The sequence below is a fragment of the Tamandua tetradactyla genome, chromosome 6, assembly GCF_023851605.1.
Source record: "Tamandua tetradactyla isolate mTamTet1 chromosome 6, mTamTet1.pri, whole genome shotgun sequence".
Taxonomy (NCBI): Eukaryota; Metazoa; Chordata; class Mammalia; order Pilosa; family Myrmecophagidae; genus Tamandua; species Tamandua tetradactyla.
The window spans coordinates 22516084-22533076 of record NC_135332.1 but is presented as its reverse complement, the minus strand read 5'-3'; the positions used below and the strand labels follow the sequence as shown (position 1 = coordinate 22533076).

Below are 16993 nucleotides of genomic sequence, written 5' to 3'. Positions count from 1 at the left end.
GGGACCCTATACTCCTTGTGTCTACCTATAAATGCCCTAGACAGCACCTTGCATAAGTAGGGGTGGGATAAATGTTAACTATATAGAATGCCCAACTTTGAGATACTGATATTTCTTGCATTAGGTTAATCCTTCCATCTCCCTCAATACTACCTCCTCAATGCTGACCATAGATGAAATAGAGAATTGAGTCCTGTGAACCATTAATTAAATGTAAATATTAGGAAAGCATTTGTATTCACGTACTCTTTTTTACTTCCAAAGAGCTGTCACATCTGTGCTCAAGTCATCCTCCCAAGATCTCATGAAGTGACAAGAGATTCTTATACAAGGCTATTTACAGAACAAGCCTCAGATCCTCTGTATTTGCTATGCCCTCTGTATTTGTTATTCCGTCTGTCTGGAACGCTCTTCTGTTGGATATTTATGCCTTTTCCCTTCACTTCCTTTAGGTCTTTATCAAAATGTCACCTTCTCTGAGAAATCTTCCCTTGTCACTCTGAAAAAGTCCCCCACATATCCACTCTCTGCCCCTCACTTAAACTGTTTTATTATTTCCTTAATATATATCACAAGCTGACTTTCACATCTATTCGTCTGTTTATCGTTCACTGACTCTACTACACTCTAAGCAAAGACTTTGTTTTCTCCTTTATCACAGTGCCGGCACAAAAGAGACCCTCAATAAATATTTACTGATGAATGACTCCACCAAGGCACAGAGAAGCTAGGTGACTTCCTCAGTTGCACAAAGCTAGTTAGTGACTTTTGGCGCCGGTCTTCACTGCAGCTTCCCGCTATCAAGCATATTCTCAAAAAAAAAAAATCAAATAAAGAGGAAAGCAGATTGGTAAAGAAGAGGTGAAGGCGGTCCAGAAGTGGGAGTATGTGAGAAGGCTAAGCAGTTAGAGCACGACCCCTGCCAGGAACGGAATTTTATGGATGGACTATATCGAGGGAATTCAGGGATCTGAGCGGGGTGGGGAAAAGGCCTTTCTGGAGTGGTCCCTATGTTCCTTTCCTGCTCTAGGCCTCAATTTCCCCACATGTAAAGTAAAAGAACAGACAGCACATAATGCCTACTCCAGATCTGACGTTCTTTAATTTCCCATCCCACCCGGAGCAACGTTTCCATACCACTGACCCTCATCAACTCACCTGCCGCCTGCTAGCCAAGAGTCCTAACCCAGCCGCCGGCCGCCGCGCTTCCGTCCCACGCCGCGCGACACCTGAGCCCGCGTTGGGAAGGACCCCATAGACGCCTTAGTCGCGTTTCTGCCGGGAGGACAACCCTCCGCCTGAGGACTGGCTCGGAATAGCGCCGGCCGCGGAGACAAAAACCTGCGAGGAAGAGTCGTGGGTCCCCACAACAAAGCGTGGACTGTCCCACAGAGAGTAAGTCCTGAGTAGGCGTGAATTAGAGCAGGCGCCTATGGACCACCCCGAAAGGGGGCCTTCGGGCGGATCACGTGGGCAGGCTGGTGGAGCAGTTGCTAGGCAACCACAGCTGCTGGGCGCGATCTGCACTGAGTTGCTCTTTTGTCCCAATTTATCAGGGTAACCCCAAAGAAAGCAAGGCGTCTAGGGCCTGAACTGCGGGATAAAGTTCCGGGATCTGAGTCGGGGGTTAAAAGTGGAAGGGTTAGTTGTTCTATCTGTTCAATAGATAGATAGATTGGGAAGGAGTCAAGATGCCTGAGTTGAGTTTCTAGCTCACTCTGGTCCTTTCCTGTCGTTTCTCTTACCCATGCTGGGGATGGGGGTAGTAGCCGTGGGGTTGGATGAGGACCTCCTGCTTGTCTGCCTCAGGACAGTTGATAACTCCGCCACAAAATTCACCAGGAGGTTCAGAGAGATCTCAAGCAAGTAAATGTTGAAACCAAAACTAGAATCCATATAGATGACTTCCCGGTAGAAATCCATATAGATGACTTCCCTGTAGAAAGAATCGATCCGCCAAAGGTACGTGGAGGCTGCAGAATCAGAGTGGCAGAATTAAAGAGTTCATCTGAGAACATAGAAACCTGTGCTCCTCCTTGACTGGCCAGAGGCGGGGATCATTGAGCCACTTCTCTGCCATGTGTTGATTTCCTGCTCAGTCATGGCATCTAGTTTGGGTGAAAAATGCCCCTCCCTATTTAAAGTATTTCATGAAAGGTGAAATCTTACCCCAGGCTCAAGAGTAGTTAATAGTTCTTTTTTTAGTTGAAGTGGTCCATCCCAAAAATTTACCCATATGGAAGACTGGAGGGGCTGAATTCTGAAATCCAATGCCTCCTCAGACAAAGCACTCAACATTCAGATAGTTTTAGAGGCAGAGAACAAAATTAATAGGGCTCCAAACTGAAAGTTGGAACTTTGTTCTATTTTTAGTGACAAGTCTTTAGCAAGTCCCTACTCTGCTATTCAGTTCCCCTCCTTGTAAAGCAGAAAACTAGATTTTTGTATTACTGCCCCTCAACACACACACACACACATAAATACAAGGTAAGTTAATGATTCCCAGAGTGCTTTTGGATCATTTTGTGGGATGGCAAAGAATCCAGAGGCCCCAGCATTCCCTTATATTGACCCTCTGCTAATATCCATTTTCTTTGCCTTCCCAGGTACAAGCCATGGAAAGGAATGATGTCATCAACTTCAAGGCTTTGGAGAAAGAGCTGCAGGCTGCACTTGCTGCTGATGAGAAGTACAAGCGGGAGAATGCTGCCAAGTTAAGGGCAGTGGAACAGAGGGTGACTACGTATGAGGAATTCAGGTTGACTCACTGTCATTTTTCTCAGGCCTCTCTTATGGTAACAATAGTGGAAAAGAACAGGGACTCTAGAGTCAGACAGTTCTGGGCTTCATTCCTGGCCTCACCTTTTACTAGATGTGTGATCTTGTGCACATTACTTAACCTCTCTGGGCCTCAATTTTCAAAGAGAGTAGCCCTTGTATCGATTAAATGAGTTGCTGCACAGTAGACACACAAGAAGTATTCAATAACCTTTGGCTATTGTTGCTGTTACTATTATCATTATTGTTATGTTGGTTTGTCAACAGATTCAGCCTGTAGTGAGCCAAGCCCAGCTACCTTCCATTCACAGAGCATTACATCCATTCCTCCATCTCTGTCCTTTGCCCACAGGGGTATTGTCCTTGCCTCCCATCTGAAGCCTCTGGAGCGAAAAGACAAGATGAGAGGAAAAGCGATTGTGTCCTGGAACTGTCACACAACTCCGGGACATACCTCCCAGGATGAGGCTACTGAAATCTCACAGGTAGGGGTGGGCCCAGCCTCTTCAGCCCAGCAAAATTCTCTGCCCTGAACATGCAATCCTGTCTTCTTACAACACATACCTATTCCTTATTTTTAGTGTAAGGACAACAGAGACAGATTTCTGCCTCTAATCCCAGAAAGGAAAGCAACCAGAGGATGGTGGGGCCAAGTTGGGTTCGGCAGGTCAAGTCAGAAATTTGGGCTCCGCAGGTCCCCTTCTGTCAGTCCTTTGACTTTCATTCCCAGATAAGGCTGGAGTTTCTCTGCCTCCAGGTTGTAAATACTATAATGATCTTTTGGCAGTGTTGAGAGGGAGACCTAGTCTGTCAGATCCTTGATACTCACCTCGAATTCATTCTTCTTCTTGAGATTTCCAATCATCCCCTACACCCTGGTCACAGTAAACCATGACTTACTCTCTTAGATTGGGATCATGTCCCCATTCATCAGTGGGAAAATCTTATACAACTGAGGGCTCTCCCTTCCTGTCCCAGCTCCCGCATTTGAAAATGAGGCCCATAGGGACCACAACCAGTACTCAGATAGCACTATCAGAGTAGCAATTTCCCTCCCTCTCACTGCCCCAGAGCAGCTGGACAAGCTCTGGACTCTCTTTCTTTCCTTTGTAATCCAGGAGAAAACACTCCTCCAGCCTGAGACCTCAGCAGAGTTCTACCGCAATTGGCGACGATACTTGCAGAGTGGACCAGAGCGCTACCAGGTCCTGCTACAGCTTGGGGGTCCCAAGCTGGGTCACCTCTTCCAGACAGATGTAGGGTTTGGACTTCTAGGGGAGTTGTTGGTGGCCCTGGCTGATCACATGAGGCCAATTGACAGGGTGGCAGTACTGGGTATCTTGCGCAGTCTGGCCAGTACTGGACGCTTCACCTTAAACCTGAGCTTGCTGAGCCATGCAGAGAAGGAGAGCTGCAGAAGCTTGTTTCAGAAGCTTCAGGCCATGGGTGCCCCAAGTCCCATGAAAGAAAGGCTCAGCCAGGAGAAGCAGGGTCTGGAGGAGCAACCTGAAGGGCCCCAAGATGAAGAGAGGCTCCTGCAGGAGCTTCTGGGACTGTACCAGATGGACTGATAGGACCATCTGCTCTCAGAGGCCCCCAGAGACCACTCAAGGCATTTTGTTGTTGTCTTGGGGGCTCTGCAGGACTGCAATGAGAAACTCACCCCTAATGCCCTTCTCAACTTGGAATTTTCTGAGCAAGAGCAGGAATCGGATCTTTCCCACTTCTCTAACCCCTAGTGGCTCCATGTTTGGAACTCTGGATCCAAAGGGTAGTCAATGGCCCAAGAGTTTGAAAGCAGTTTTACTTCCCACCTTTAGAACCTATCTAAGCCTTTATCCCCTCTCCCAGCTTCCCCTGGCTCTGAGAGATGGCTACATCAATAATGCTCTTCACTCAAAAAAAAGAGAAAGTAAATCCTTAATCCTTCATAGTAAATAAGTGATCTCCACCGCTCTTAATAAGAATATTTATAACCCCAAACCAATGAGTGGCTATTACAACCACAAATGATCAAAAGCTACCTCATTTAGGGTGTAGCATTTCTCCCCAGGGACTGGGCTTCTTTGCAGGTTGGTCCTGGGAAAGTCCCAAGCTATGAGCTCAGGTCTGGCCAGCCCCCCAGACTTCTTCAGATGGCCATGTGTGGTGGCATGAGGATTTCCTTCATCTCTCAGACTGACAGAAAGGAAGACCCTTCCACCAAGTAGGCAGGGCAGGGTAGAGCCTAGAGTGAGGCAGAAATTTTTTCATCCCAGCCACTGGGCCCTTGCTTTTCATTGGTTTCCCCTGACCCATTCTTGGATGAGTGCCAGAGTTCTAGAAAGGCGAGTGAAGGCCAGGTTCTAGAATGGTTTCCTCATGAGACCAGGTCTGGAACATTTGAAGGCCATTTTGTATATCAGCTGGGAATAAATTGCCTTGGCTTTGGCCACTTCCTCCACAGAGTGTAGTTTTTTTTTCCTCGCTGAGTAATCCTTTGCTCCCATCTGCCCCTGCTCTCAGCAGGGATTTTTAGATGCCACAGGGCCTTTAGTGCCTTGGTTTTGCACCTCCCCCTCTGAACCTGCTCTCCTGCAGGCATGAGCCTGGCCCACACCACCGTGCTCCTGTGGGTCTGGGGAAGTCTTCAGGCCTTTGAAATCGTGGAGAAGGAGAACATTTTTCAGAAGACCCCCTGCCCGGCTTTTTTGATGTTTGACAATGCAGCCTACCTGGCTGACATGAGCTTTGAGCTTCCCTGTCACTGCAAGCCTGAGGAGGTGCCGGCTGTAGTCTGGTACTACCAAAAGCACCTAGGTAGCAGCCACACCAAAGTGCTGACAGACTTCGACGGGCGGGTGCTGACCGAGGTGGCTCAGGTGCGGGTGGGCAGCGACATGCTGGTCCGCTTCAGCATCCGCATGTTCAGCTTGTTGGTTTTCCGGGCCCAGCCCGAGGACTCAGGCCTGTACTTCTGCGGAACCCGCAAAGGGGACTACTTTTACGCCTACGATGTGGACATCCAGAGCAGTGAGGGAATGGTGGCCACCTTTAAGGACAAGGGCCAGGAGCCCTTTGAAGATGAGCAGCATGGGAGCCTCCATGTCTTCACCACCTTCTGGGAGTGGACGCCCTGTGACCGCTGTGGGGTGCGAGGCGAGCGGTGGCGCATCGGCCTCTGCTACCTGCAGAGTCCAGACCTCTCCCCACGCTACCGCAGGACACTGCCTGACGTGGTGTCCTGTGGCTCACGGGCTGTGCCAAGGAGGATGCAGGACACCTCCAGGGGCCACACACCTGAGCTTTTGGTTCAGAGCTGCCTGGTGCCCTGTGAGAAGACAATGACTCGGAAGGGAGTGCTGGCCATCTTTGACTACGTATCCAAAGTGGGCAGCCGGCCCTGGGTCCCCCAGGTACCCATTCAGTTCCACCAGCAGAGGCTAGGCCATGGGCTCATCATCTCTTGTCCCGGGGCCCGGCCGGAACATGCTGTGGCCTGGGATAAGGACCAGCAGCACCTGTACCGCACAGAGTACCTGAAGGGTGTCAACAGGTCCATGAGGGTATTCATTGACCACGGCAACCAGCTGCACATCCAATTCACCCAGCTGAGTGACCGAGGCATCTACTACTGCTGGCGGCAGGGGGTGCGGGTTGCTGGGTTCCGGCTGGCTGTGACATCCCAAGGGCACTACCAGGTCTCGTTCTCGGACCCTGAGACTCGCTCCGTCCTGCAGCTCACCCTTCTGGGCTACCTGCTCATCACGGCAGTCTTTGTTACCATTCACTTCTGTCATTGCTGCTGTTACTTATTTCGCTGTTGTCCCAACTTCTCCCCATAAAGATCGGTTGTATTTAAATGTGTTTCTTGAATGACACCAGATGCCTCCGAGTGGGCATCCCGGGCTGGGAGGTATGGTAAGAAGGTATGGACAAGTCTGTTAGTTACAACCTGCTCTCCAATTTCCTGGGCTGGTTTGGGGCTTGATAAGGAAGATGGGGAAGCCAGGCGGAGGTGGGCACCGGGGACCAAGATCAGAATGGAAGCAACCAGGGAGTATATGTCTTCTGACTTCACACTCAGATGAAAGAAGGGGTTAATGAACCTAATTTTTCTCAAGTGGCCCATTCAGTTTGAATAGTATTCAAGATGCTTTACCTTCTTGCCTTTGAGGACTCCCAAGTGGACACTGGTTGAATTGGGAATAGCAGGGAAAAGATGGAATAAAAGAGTGGGGAGCCTAGAATATGTCCTCTTTGGCTTCCTCCTCAGCCTCTTCCTGGGATTGGCAGGTATCAACGGTGGTTGGGGAATAATGGTAAAGATGACTACAGGTGAATGGGTGAGCTAAGTGGGGCTTTCCTGAGAGAAGGCATCCAGGCTGGGGTTGGAGGTGATAACAACAGAGATGCCACATCAGGGCAGGGTTGGAAGTGGGATTTGTCACGTGGCTGGTCTGGCTGCTCCTGGGGGCTTGGACTCCCAACGTGATCAGTGATAAGGCGCAAGTTGGGTCTTGTCCAGGGCTACTTCCTGCCCCCAACCCCACCCTTTCCTGAACAGATCAGAATCCATCCTGGGGAAGGTCACAGAATTTGTCTTTATTTTTCCTCAGCAACTAAAGATGGCAGTGGTGCCCTGCAGGTTAGTGGCAGTTGTGGCAGGAGGGCATAGGAGGAAGGGCACAAAGTCTTGGGAAAGAGGGAGGGCTCCCCCACCTTTCCCTTCCTTTGAAGGGAGAGGGGGAACCCAGAGTGGCCACCTCTGCCCCCCTTCTGGGCACAGATAGTCCCATGCCCACCAGTCTTGCCAGGGGAAGTAGAGTGAGTGTGGAAGCATCTGCCCTGAGCTGCTCTGTCTACAGACTGCAGGAACACATGACAATGTCTTCACTTTGCTTGGGCCTCGATTGTCTGGCTTATAAAACAGTGCTTCATAAAATACAGGAGTGCAGAGTGGTGACCACAAGGGGCCTTGTGGGGTGGAGAGGGTCAGATGCCTAGGAGTGACTTCACCCAGCAGCCCTTGTTGGTATCAGGAGGCAGCAGCCCCAGGGGCTTAGAGGCTTGTGTGATGGGGAGTTCAGGGACTCCAGAGCAAGGAAGAGGCCTTTGGAACAGAGACAAAGCTCATGCCTCCCTCCCCCTCCCCCACATTGGCAGCAGCCTCTTTCCTGTTTCAGCATTTTCAAGAGGACAGTCACTTCCTTAATTCTCATGGCCCAGAGGCCAAGTATAACTGGTCACCTACAAGCCCTGACTCCGATGTCTAGCATCATCCTACTCCCCCTACCTTCTGCACCAGCCCTCCACCAGCCTGGACGGGCAGAGCGTTCCCTGGACTTGACCTCTCTGTACCCATGCCTAGGAGTCAGGCAGCCCCCCTCTAGTCTCTCCTAGCACCCCTCCCCTCTCCACTTACCCTACAGATCTCCTAAATGCTGGGAATCAACTCCCACACACCTGTGGATTGCTATAGCCTGGTTCCCTAGAAGGCGGCCCCGGGGGCTGGAGCACTTGAGTAGTACTCAGGAGGCCCCTCTGGGGTCTGGGCAGGCTGGAATGCTGTCTGGTGACTCTACCAGGTGATAAGATATTCCCACTCATTTCTGGGCTGCTCAGGATCAGAGCTAGGGTCAGGCTGGAAGAATAAGCCTCTGGCCAGGGCAAACTTAACTTTGGAGACTCCTCCATCTCCTGTCTCCTAGTCTTAGTTTTCCCCCAGCAGCCTGAGAAAACTCAAAGACTCAGTTCCCAGTTACCCCCAGAGCCCTATAGCTCTGGCAACAGTTGCCATAACAATAGGGAATAGAGATGTGGAGGGTGATTTATCAGGTCCCCCTGCCCTCCCCAACTTTGCTGTTCCCACCAAATTCTAACCCACACTGCTGGCCATGTCCCTTCAGGCTGCTTCTGGGAGAACGAGTGCAGTACGGCTCCAGACATTTGTGCCCTGTTAGTTGGAGTTGCTGGGTGCAGGATGGGTGCTGTCTGGCAGGCCTAATGCTGATGGAACCTAGGGCAGCAAGCTGGCAAAGAGATGGGAGAGCAGCTGGGTTGGGTGGGGACTCAGGTCTGGGGAAATTAGCTGTCAGAAGAAGGGATGCTATCCTGCCACCTGCTGCAGGCCCCATATGCCATGGAGCAGGGGCCACCAGGTGGGTTCCGCCTCACATCACGTCCTTGTGCTCCTGCTTGGACTCCTTAATGACCTGCAGGGGACAGGGAAGGACACAGTGCAGCAGTTAGGCTCTCACGCAGATTCCAAGTTCACCACTGTCAGGCGGTATAAGCTCAAGTATGTCCCCAGACCCTTGGATCTTTCTATGATCATAACCTTAACTACCTCATGTAGTAAATGAGAGGATGTTCATAAAGGATTTAGCAGAATGCCTGACCCATGGGAAGCTGATAGTTATAAGTTTAGTTCTTAGAGTTGCTGGTGTGAATGGGGAGGGGGTGGTGCCAAATACCCCTTCCCATCCCTGTGGCAAGTTCCTTTTATCAAACCAGAAATTGAAAGCCCCCACATCTCTCCAGCTGTCCAGGGTTAGAAGCTAACTCTTTCTCTTTCCCCCAAAAGTAGAGCTGGGGGCACCCAAGTCTGAGGGTAAGAAAGGGAGAGAGCCCAAGTGAGGACCCAAGCTGCTGACCTAGGCACCCAGGCTCACCTGAGAACTATCAGTGGAGGGGCTGGAGAAATTGAATTACAACCAGGTTCCTTCCCCTCTTCCAGGGCAGGGAACTCCTGTGAGTTACCAAGGACCTTCTGCGGGCCAATCCCAGGCTTTCTTCCAGAGCCTGGCCTCGAGCCTCCCTGGTCTGCCCTCCTTACCTCTCCATCCCGCATCTCCACAGTCTTCACCACAATGTTCCTCTTGAGGTGGCCTTCTGACACGGATTTGGTGTCCAGGCTGGTTTCTGCAGGCACGAGAAGAGGAGGCCTCCCATGGGCTCTTGGGGCACCTCCAGCCTCCCTGTCACCCCTGATTCTGAGTGTGAAAGCCCATCCAACTAGGTAGGGAGCAGCCAAGGCCCCCCTCCTCCCCCAAGATCCCAACAGTACTGGGCAAGACCTGACTGCTCTGTCCTGGGCCCTGCTCCGTCTCCTGGCTTGGCTTCACTTCAGCCCCTTCCCAAGTCCTTCCCTGGCACCTGATTTTCTGACAACCCTTCACTGTGCCGAGGAAGGAGAAAGTGAACTTTGAAATAAACCAGAGCTCGAACCCCAACTTAACCAGTAACCAGCCGCATGACCTGCAAAATAGGGGTGATGGTGTCTACCTCTCTAGGTGAGAGTAAGGAGTCAGTTAATTGAAATAATGCATGTTAAGCGTCGGGCACATATTAGTCCTTAATACGTTTATGTTTCTTTCCTATTCCCCTTCCCCTTTCCTGCTTCTGTCTGCCACTTATCTAGGCCCCAGGGACCCTTTTCTATCTGGCACCAGGCAATATTACCACTAATGGTCAGTCTGATTAGCCCTTCTGATATTGAAGCAAGCCCTGGCTTTCCTTAATTTGCTAGCCCAGAGGAGACAGAATGTTCCCCCCATCGAAAAATCATTTGAAGGCCATATACAAGTAAACAGTAATTTAGTTCCTGCCCCCTCAGAGAGAAAAATATTACATGTCATACTCCCTAATATTTAAAATTAAGATCGGGGAGCGTAAAATTTATTCACTACAAGGGCACCAGTCCAGGGGGACATTATCCTCTGGGCTGATCAGCACTGAGCTAAGCAACGGAGCCTCAGGGACAACAAATGAAGCAGAGAGCTTGGCCACTGGGTGCAGCAAGACCCACGGGGCCTTCCCAGCAACAGGAAGATGGGAGACAAAGCCTGGTGTTTGCTTGGAGGCCACAGTCCATCTCACCTGAGCATGCAGCTCTGGCCAGCTCTGCCTGTTTAACCTACATTCATCCTGTGTCAGGTCCTGTGCTGGACACTGAGGATACCGGGAAAATGACACTGTCCTGACCCTTTATGGGACGCCCAAGGGGAGGGAGCCCAAGAGGACCAAGAAAAGGGGCTTGGTGAGGCTGTCTTCCTGCCAAACTGAGAAAATGCCGTGTCTGAGAGGCAGCAGCTAACCGAGAGCCGGTGGGGCTCCATTTACAATCTGGTGAGCCTGTATTGGTATAACTTGGATTGTGAGGCTTTTGAGATGTCTTGTGACCTTGTGACCTTCCCCTTCATTGGTGCTTTTGCCCCCTGTAGTGACAAGCAGTTAAAAAAACATAACAAAACAAAAAACATAAAACACTCAGATGGGCAGAGCTTGCTCAGGCATCTGCTGACAGTGCAGAGATTGAGACCTTCACCCAGTTCTGCAGGGATTGGAGCACAGGGAGGGGGAGCAGGATAGGAGCAGCTGGAGATCTCACCCTGAAAAGCCCAGGGAGGATGTGTTCTGGCTAGAAGCTCTGCAGTGAATCTTGAAGCCCTCTCCCCTCCCCACCTCTGCCAAGGAGAATTCCAAATTCCTTTGCCCTGGTCCTTGGCCCAGCCCACAGCAGCATTCCGTAGGCCTGGGGGAGGGTGCAGGAACCCAACATCCTTCCCAGGCCCTGCTCTACTGACCTCGAATCTGCAGGTTGGAGAAGGTCTGCACAGGAATGGTGATGCTGAAAGATAGCAGAAGAGAGAGGTATGACCTCACAGGCCCAGGCCACTCCTGGGCGGATCCTGGTCATCACAACAGCCTCAAGACCCTTTTCCTTGCTGGGAAACGCTGACCCCTTCTCCCTGTTTTCCCCAGCAGCGAATGTGCTGTCTGGAGCTCCAAGAGAGCTGGGGGTTACCTGCTAGGAGAGTACCCTCTATCCAAAGGAGAGTGGAGGCTTGGAGGATAGCAGTGGGAGGGGAGAGTGGTGAAGAAAGTGCCAAGGAGACAGAAAAGATCAGGAGAAAAGAAGTCCAATCTTTGTTGGGAGAGTGGAGAGTGATCCTCTTACTTTGAGGGTGGGGGGGTAGGGCATGGGGCAGGTGACCCAAATTCTGTTGCTTGGTACCTAATCCATATTGGTTGACCTGAATCCACTCATTCATTCACTCATCAAACACTTATTGAACGCCTACTGCGTATTTAGGCAGGCACATTATTGGGCCCAAGGCTGTCCCTGAAGACAGCAAAGGAGACTACCCAGGGGCAGGGAGGCTTCCCTGGGCTGGGGTCAGAGCTTACCGGTTTTCCTCGCCCTCCAGCAGCTTCCTGTAGGTGGCGATCTCGATGTCCAGGGCCAGCTTGACGTTGAGCAGTTCCTGGTACTCCTGCAGGTGGCGGGCCATCTCGTCCTTGAGGCTCTGCCCCTCCTCCTCCAGCCGGGCCAGCGCCTCCTGGTAACTCGCCGCCTCCCGCGCGTGGCGCTCCTCCTGCTCCCGCATCTGCCTCTCCAGGGACTCGTTCTGCGGGGTGCAGCCGGCGGGTCCCTCCAGGCCCAGACACGGGGACCCGCGCTCGGACCCGAACCGTCCCGGAGAGGCGTTGAGGCCCCACCCCGCCCGTGGCCCCGCCCCGTAGCCTCAGTCCAGTCCTCGAGTAAGAGCCCAGCTCTCAGCCCGGGTCTCCGCCCCTGGCCCTTCGCCCTGGCGTCTCCTGGGCCTGCGGGTCCCCTGCTCCCATTGCCCGAAAGGCCAGCCCAGGCCTCCCGACTCCCGCCCGCCCTGCTCCGGCCCTGCCCCCGCTCACCGTGCCGCGCAGGGACTCCAGGTCGCAGGTCAAGGTCTGCAGCTGGCGCCGGTAGTCGTTGGCCTCGTGCTTGGCCTGGCGGAGCAGCTCCGTGTTCCGGGCAGCAGCGTCGGTCAGATCAGCAAACTAGATGGAGACAGGGTGGTAGGCTGGGAGCCTGGCTGGGGCCGCGGGGCCGCGGGGCCGCGGGCTGGGGAACAGGGGGAGGGAGTCATGTGGGCCTATTGGAAGGCAGGGTCTTTGGGAAGTCAGGGAGCCTAACAAGACCCCCCAGGTTGTTGTCCTCCTCAACCCCAGGATGTTTAACCCCGCTAGGATTGTTCCCCGGGACTGAGACCGGATAAGGGCGACACCTGCTGTTGTTGTGCCTCCAGCACCTCACACAAAGCCTGGTCAGCAAATGAATGAATGAAAATGTTTGTCACAGAATCTAGAATCTTCTGCACTGGCAGTGGCAGGCACCCAAATGAACCCGGCCCCCACCCCCCAGCCCACCTCCACATACACACCATAGCCCTTTCTACTCCAACATGCAGTGAGGCCCTCAGGGTTCCATCAAGCCTTCCCCCTGCTCAGAACTATCCCTGGCTCCTGCTGCTCACACTCCCCAGTGAGGCGCCCTGGGGGCTGGCATCCCTGCACCCCCATCTCTCCATGTTTTTCTACCCCCACGCTGCTGTGTCCTCCACCTGGAATGTCCCCTCCTCCCTGCATGTCCACGGCTGACTGTCCTGCCCAGCCCAAATGGCCCCTTTTATGTCTTTCCTGGTTCCCAAATTGCAGATTAACCCTGCCCTGTAGTGTTCTCTGTGGACCCCATTGCCCCAGGGGAATGGACGCAGGTGCTCGTTTGGGTACACATCCTCTCCCCCCAGTCAGCCACCACTCTGTGTCCCGGACAGGGCCTGGTGCACGTAGGTGTTCAGTAATTCAAGACACAGCCTGGCAGAGGGATCAAGAAAGCAAGCTCTGGAGTGAGATGGGCTAGGGTTGAAAAGCCAACTCCACCGTTAAGGAGTTGTGTGACTTTGGGCAAATTACTAACTTCTCTGGACCTCATTTCTCTATTTATCAAAGAACAGTGCCTATTTCATAGCAAAATTAATCCATCCAGAGCCTGGAACACAACAATGTTGACTACCACTAAACTACTACTACTACAACTAGTAGTAATAATAGTAGTAATAATAATAAGTACTTGTTGGACGTAGTAGTGCCTGTAAGACTCTCGGAGTCATCTCATTTCTCTGGAAGTCAGTCACCCAGAGAGGAGCCCCTTCCACCTTCTTCTACCCTCCGTTCCTAGTTCTCCAGTATGGAGAAAGGAGGACTGTCTGGAGGAGGCAAGCTGTCCCACAGTCAGGGCTACCTTGGACCGGTACCACTCCTCTGCCTCCTGCATGTTGCTGGATGCCACTGCCTCGTACTGTGTGCGGATCTCTCTCAGGGCTGCCGTGAGGTCTGGCTTGGCCACATCCAGCTCCACATGGACTTGCTGCCGGGCCAGCTGTTCCTGGAGCTCCCGCACCTCCTGGTCAGGGTGAGAGAAGGGGTCCCAGGGCTCAGGATTCGGGCTTTGGCCAGGGTATCGTACAGCATCGTACCTGCTTTTACTCAGGCATTGGCTGAGAAGGGGGGCATCCCTAGCTGGAGGTAGAGGCATGGCCCAGGCTAAGGAAGGCAGGGGGTAGTTTGGGGCCTCAAGGTGTCCTCTGCCAGGGCTGGATGGGTAGGAGCCCGGTCCTGAGATGTGCCTGCATTCTGTGGGTGGGTACCCAGAGGTTCCCAGGTTCCACAGGGTCATAGATTCTGAATCCGTGCTCTGAGTTCAGAACACAGTGGGACTTTTTTTTTTTTTTTTTAATAAATGGCCCTCACTTGAAGGGAGGCAGGTGACAGAAGGGATGGAGTTGGAGAGACTAACTGTGTGACCGTAGCAAGTTCCTTAACTTCTCTGGGTCTCAGTGTCCTCTGTGAAAAGGGGATAATACTGGAACAGTTCCTACCTCACAGGGCTGTTATGAAGAAAAAAATGAGGCCATGAGGCCTATTTGAATCCAGTAAGTGGAGTGTTTGATTCACATGTGTGTGCCTTTTAACGGGGGTCCGGAATGCTCTCCTGTCTGTCTCTATCCCCCTCTACCGCACATTTTTCTCTGTATCTGTTTCTCCCTCTGTCTCTCACTTTCTGCCTCTCTTTCTTCCTCTGTCTCTGAGTATCTCTCTGTCTCAATCTCTCATCCTCCATCTCTGTCTTTTTCTCAGCTTCAGTCTCTGACTTGGGCTCTCCTCCCTCTGCTTCAGCCTTACCTCCTCGTGGACCTTCCTCAGGAACCTGATCTCCTCTTCCAGAGACTCAATCTTCCTCTCCAGATCCAGACGGGCTAGGGTGGCTTCATCTGCCTCCTGGAATGGGGAGGGGACAAAGGACCACTCTGACCTCAAACTCCTCTTCTCCCTTCCCCAGGCTTGTCTTACTTCTTCTTCTGGGGCAGCAGGAGTTCATTGATCTGAAGGGCTGGGTTTGGGGGGCTTGGTTTAGGTGGGCTGCCTCCAACCCTCCCTCCCCACCCCCCAACCTTCCCCTCTACCTCCCTGACCTGTCGATAGGCGGCCAGATTGTTCTCAGCCTCCACCCTCAGGTTGGTTTCATCCTGGAGCCTGGAGTGGGGAGGGGTGTGTATGACACATTCCTGGATCTAGGGTCTTCTGAGGACTCTCAAATCCCTACCGTGCTCTCCCTGCCTCAGAGACCCCCAGAACTGGTAGGGTGGCAGGAGGAGTAGGGGTCAAGGGGTCCTGGATCATGGGAATGGCTGGGAGGGTGGGAGGGTGAGCAGATGAGAACTTTGGCCCTAACTCATTACTGAAGTCCCTTAAGTAATGAAGTCCATTACTGAACTCCCACCAGTGAGTACTTGCTGCTGCAGGTACAAACTCACACACTTCCCCCTGCACTTGCAGGTAACACACTTGCCCTGCCAGCTCAGCAAAGCTCCACGTCCCAAGCAACTGCCGCTTGTGATGGATTTTATTATGATCGCTGCTTCACAGCAGTGCAAGTCAAGGTGACTTGCTAGGGTCACGAGCTGAGAACAGGCAGAGTGTGTTCTGAACCCAGGCTTGCCTGCTCTATTTTTCCGCCTTCTTGCCTTCTAATCCTCAGGCTCAGGTAGGTGCATTTCCCTGCCAGGATCTCAAGGCCCAGCAGTGGATGAAATGCAAAGAACCTGCCCACTGGGTCCCCCATGGTCCCCGGCCCAGCTTTCCCCAGTGGGAGTTGCTGTCCCTGGGACTCAGATCCTTGAGGCTCTAGTCCTCCTCCTGCCCCCTCCCGTCATCTTGGGGAGCACAAGAGCCCTTCCCTCCCAGCAGTGGGGAAACGTGGGAAGCAGAGAAGCAGAGCCCCTGACGAGACCCCACAGGCCCCTCCACAGTCCCCCTCCTCACTTCTGCCTCAGGGTGCTCAGGTCCTGTGCCAGATTGTCCCTCTCGACCTCGAGCCGTGCACTGTTGGCCGTGAGCTGGTCGAGGCGCAGTCGCAGCTCGCGCAGCTCGGCCTGGTAGACGTCAGCCAGCTTGGTGGGCTCCTTGGCCCGCAGCTGGTTCAGCTCGGCTGCCAGCGCCTTGTTCTGCTGCTCCAGAAAGCGCACCTTCTCGATGTAGCTGGCAAAGCGGTCATTGAGTTCCATCATCTCTGCCCGCTCACTGGCCCGTGTCTCCTTGAAGCCGGCATTGAGTGCCCCGGCCAGGGAGAAGTCCACCCGGGCCGGGAGTGGAGGGGGCATTCGAGCCAGGGAGAGGCGGGCGCCAGGCCCCAGGCGGCGGCTGGGACTCAGGCCGCCCCCCACCATCTCCAAGGAGGAGACATAGGAGCGGCGAGCAGCAGAGGTGATGCGTCGCCTCTCCATCCTGGCCTGGCTCTGCCTGCTGCTGGGATGTGAAAGCTTTATGGAGGAGTGGGCTGGCCTGCCACTGCCCAGGGTGCCCCTGGCAACGCCCCCCTGGCATAGCCTGAGGGGGTGGGGTTGGGCCGCAGCCCAGCCATGGGGAGAGCTCCTCTCACCCCACTGAGGTCACTGTGCCCAGAGGCAGGGCTTCCCGGGCATGCCAACCCTATCTGGGTCTGGAACCCTGACCACTGGACCAGGAGACCCCCTTTCCAGAAAAGTGGGTCAAAGAGGGCTGAGCCAGGTGACCTCTGACCTATCTTCCATCTCAGATTCCATAACCATTGTCATAGGCAGTCCCTCCCTCAGCACTCCTTCACTGCCTGCCTGCTCCATGCTGGGAAATTAGCAAAAAACAAACCTGTTCTATACCCTCAAGTGACAGCCTGCTACAGTTTCCTACTGAGCCCCATTCCAACAGATTCCTGTACATCCTGCCCTCTGAATACAGCCATCCTACATTCCTGCTTTCTTGTCTCTCCTTGGAGTTCTGGGATTGGGGCCCAGGTTTGGACACCAGCCTCCGTTTTCTTGGTGGGCTATCTGAGGCCTTTCTGTCTAGCCGAGGCCAGTGACAGTAGGGACCTTTG

At 53.2% G+C, this 16993-nt stretch overlaps 4 protein-coding genes across 10 annotated transcripts in view; 2 read left to right on the top strand and 2 right to left on the bottom strand.

Annotated features, from left to right (window-relative positions):
- The window catches only part of EFTUD2 (elongation factor Tu GTP binding domain containing 2), a 53537-nt gene extending 52168 nt beyond the window's left edge, over positions 1 to 1369 (bottom strand). Inside the window, exon 1 of the mRNA XM_077164126.1 lies at positions 1159 to 1369. The gene's annotated coding sequence lies outside the window, so the exon portion shown is untranslated. The remainder of the gene's footprint in view (positions 1 to 1158) is intronic.
- On the top strand, positions 1271 to 5328 carry DNAAF19 (dynein axonemal assembly factor 19). 7 transcript variants are annotated; one of them, XM_077164135.1, is made up of 5 exons: positions 1490 to 1557; positions 1810 to 1962; positions 2607 to 2758; positions 3131 to 3263; positions 3897 to 5327. In XM_077164135.1, exons 3-5 carry the CDS (start codon positions 2616 to 2618, stop codon positions 4347 to 4349), a joined length of 729 nt encoding a protein of 242 aa, XP_077020250.1. In that variant the 5' UTR covers positions 1490 to 1557; positions 1810 to 1962; positions 2607 to 2615; the 3' UTR covers positions 4350 to 5327. The 7 variants fall into 7 exon arrangements, with proteins under 7 accessions (XP_077020255.1, XP_077020250.1, XP_077020251.1 ...); XM_077164136.1 differs by having other exon boundaries at positions 1492 to 1641; positions 1843 to 1962; XM_077164134.1 differs by having other exon boundaries at positions 1492 to 1641.
- Positions 5329 to 5353: 25 nt separating this feature from the next.
- FAM187A (family with sequence similarity 187 member A) lies at positions 5354 to 6605 on the top strand. The gene has a single exon (XM_077164128.1). The coding sequence runs from the start codon at positions 5361 to 5363 to the stop codon at positions 6600 to 6602; it is 1242 nt and encodes a 413-aa protein (XP_077020243.1). The 5' UTR covers positions 5354 to 5360; the 3' UTR covers positions 6603 to 6605.
- Positions 6606 to 7343: 738 nt separating this feature from the next.
- On the bottom strand, positions 7344 to 16666 carry GFAP (glial fibrillary acidic protein). Its single transcript, XM_077164127.1, has 9 exons — positions 15904 to 16666; positions 15054 to 15114; positions 14764 to 14859; positions 13823 to 13984; positions 12454 to 12579; positions 11950 to 12170; positions 11346 to 11389; positions 9596 to 9681; positions 7344 to 8972 (listed from the first exon to the last, which is right to left on the bottom strand). Exons 1-9 carry the CDS (start codon positions 16362 to 16364, stop codon positions 8931 to 8933), a joined length of 1299 nt encoding a protein of 432 aa, XP_077020242.1. The 5' UTR covers positions 16365 to 16666; the 3' UTR covers positions 7344 to 8930.
- Positions 16667 to 16993: the final 327 nt, after the last annotated feature.

What these genes read in the sequence shown, in the direction of transcription:
- DNAAF19 (XM_077164140.1), top strand. Translation starts at nt 2,616, where the DNA reads ATGGAAAGGAATGATGTCATCAACTTCAAGGCTTTGGAGAAAGAGCTG. An exon ending in ACTACGTATGAGGAATTCAG is followed by an intron (nt 2,759 to 3,130) that starts GTTGACTCACTG and finishes CTTTGCCCACAG; the next exon opens with GGGTATTGTCCTTGCCTCCC. An exon ending in AGGCTACTGAAATCTCACAG is followed by an intron (nt 3,264 to 3,896) that starts GTAGGGGTGGGC and finishes TTTGTAATCCAG; the next exon opens with GAGAAAACACTCCTCCAGCC.
- GFAP (XM_077164127.1), bottom strand. Translation starts at nt 16,364, where the DNA reads ATGGAGAGGCGACGCATCACCTCTGCTGCTCGCCGCTCCTATGTCTCC. An exon ending in ATCTGGCCGCCTATCGACAG is followed by an intron (nt 14,860 to 15,053) that starts GTCAGGGAGGTA and finishes TCCCCATTCCAG; the next exon opens with GAGGCAGATGAAGCCACCCT. An exon ending in AGGAGTGGTACCGGTCCAAG is followed by an intron (nt 12,580 to 13,822) that starts GTAGCCCTGACT and finishes GTCTCCATCTAG; the next exon opens with TTTGCTGATCTGACCGACGC.
- FAM187A (XM_077164128.1), top strand. Translation starts at nt 5,361, where the DNA reads ATGAGCCTGGCCCACACCACCGTGCTCCTGTGGGTCTGGGGAAGTCTT.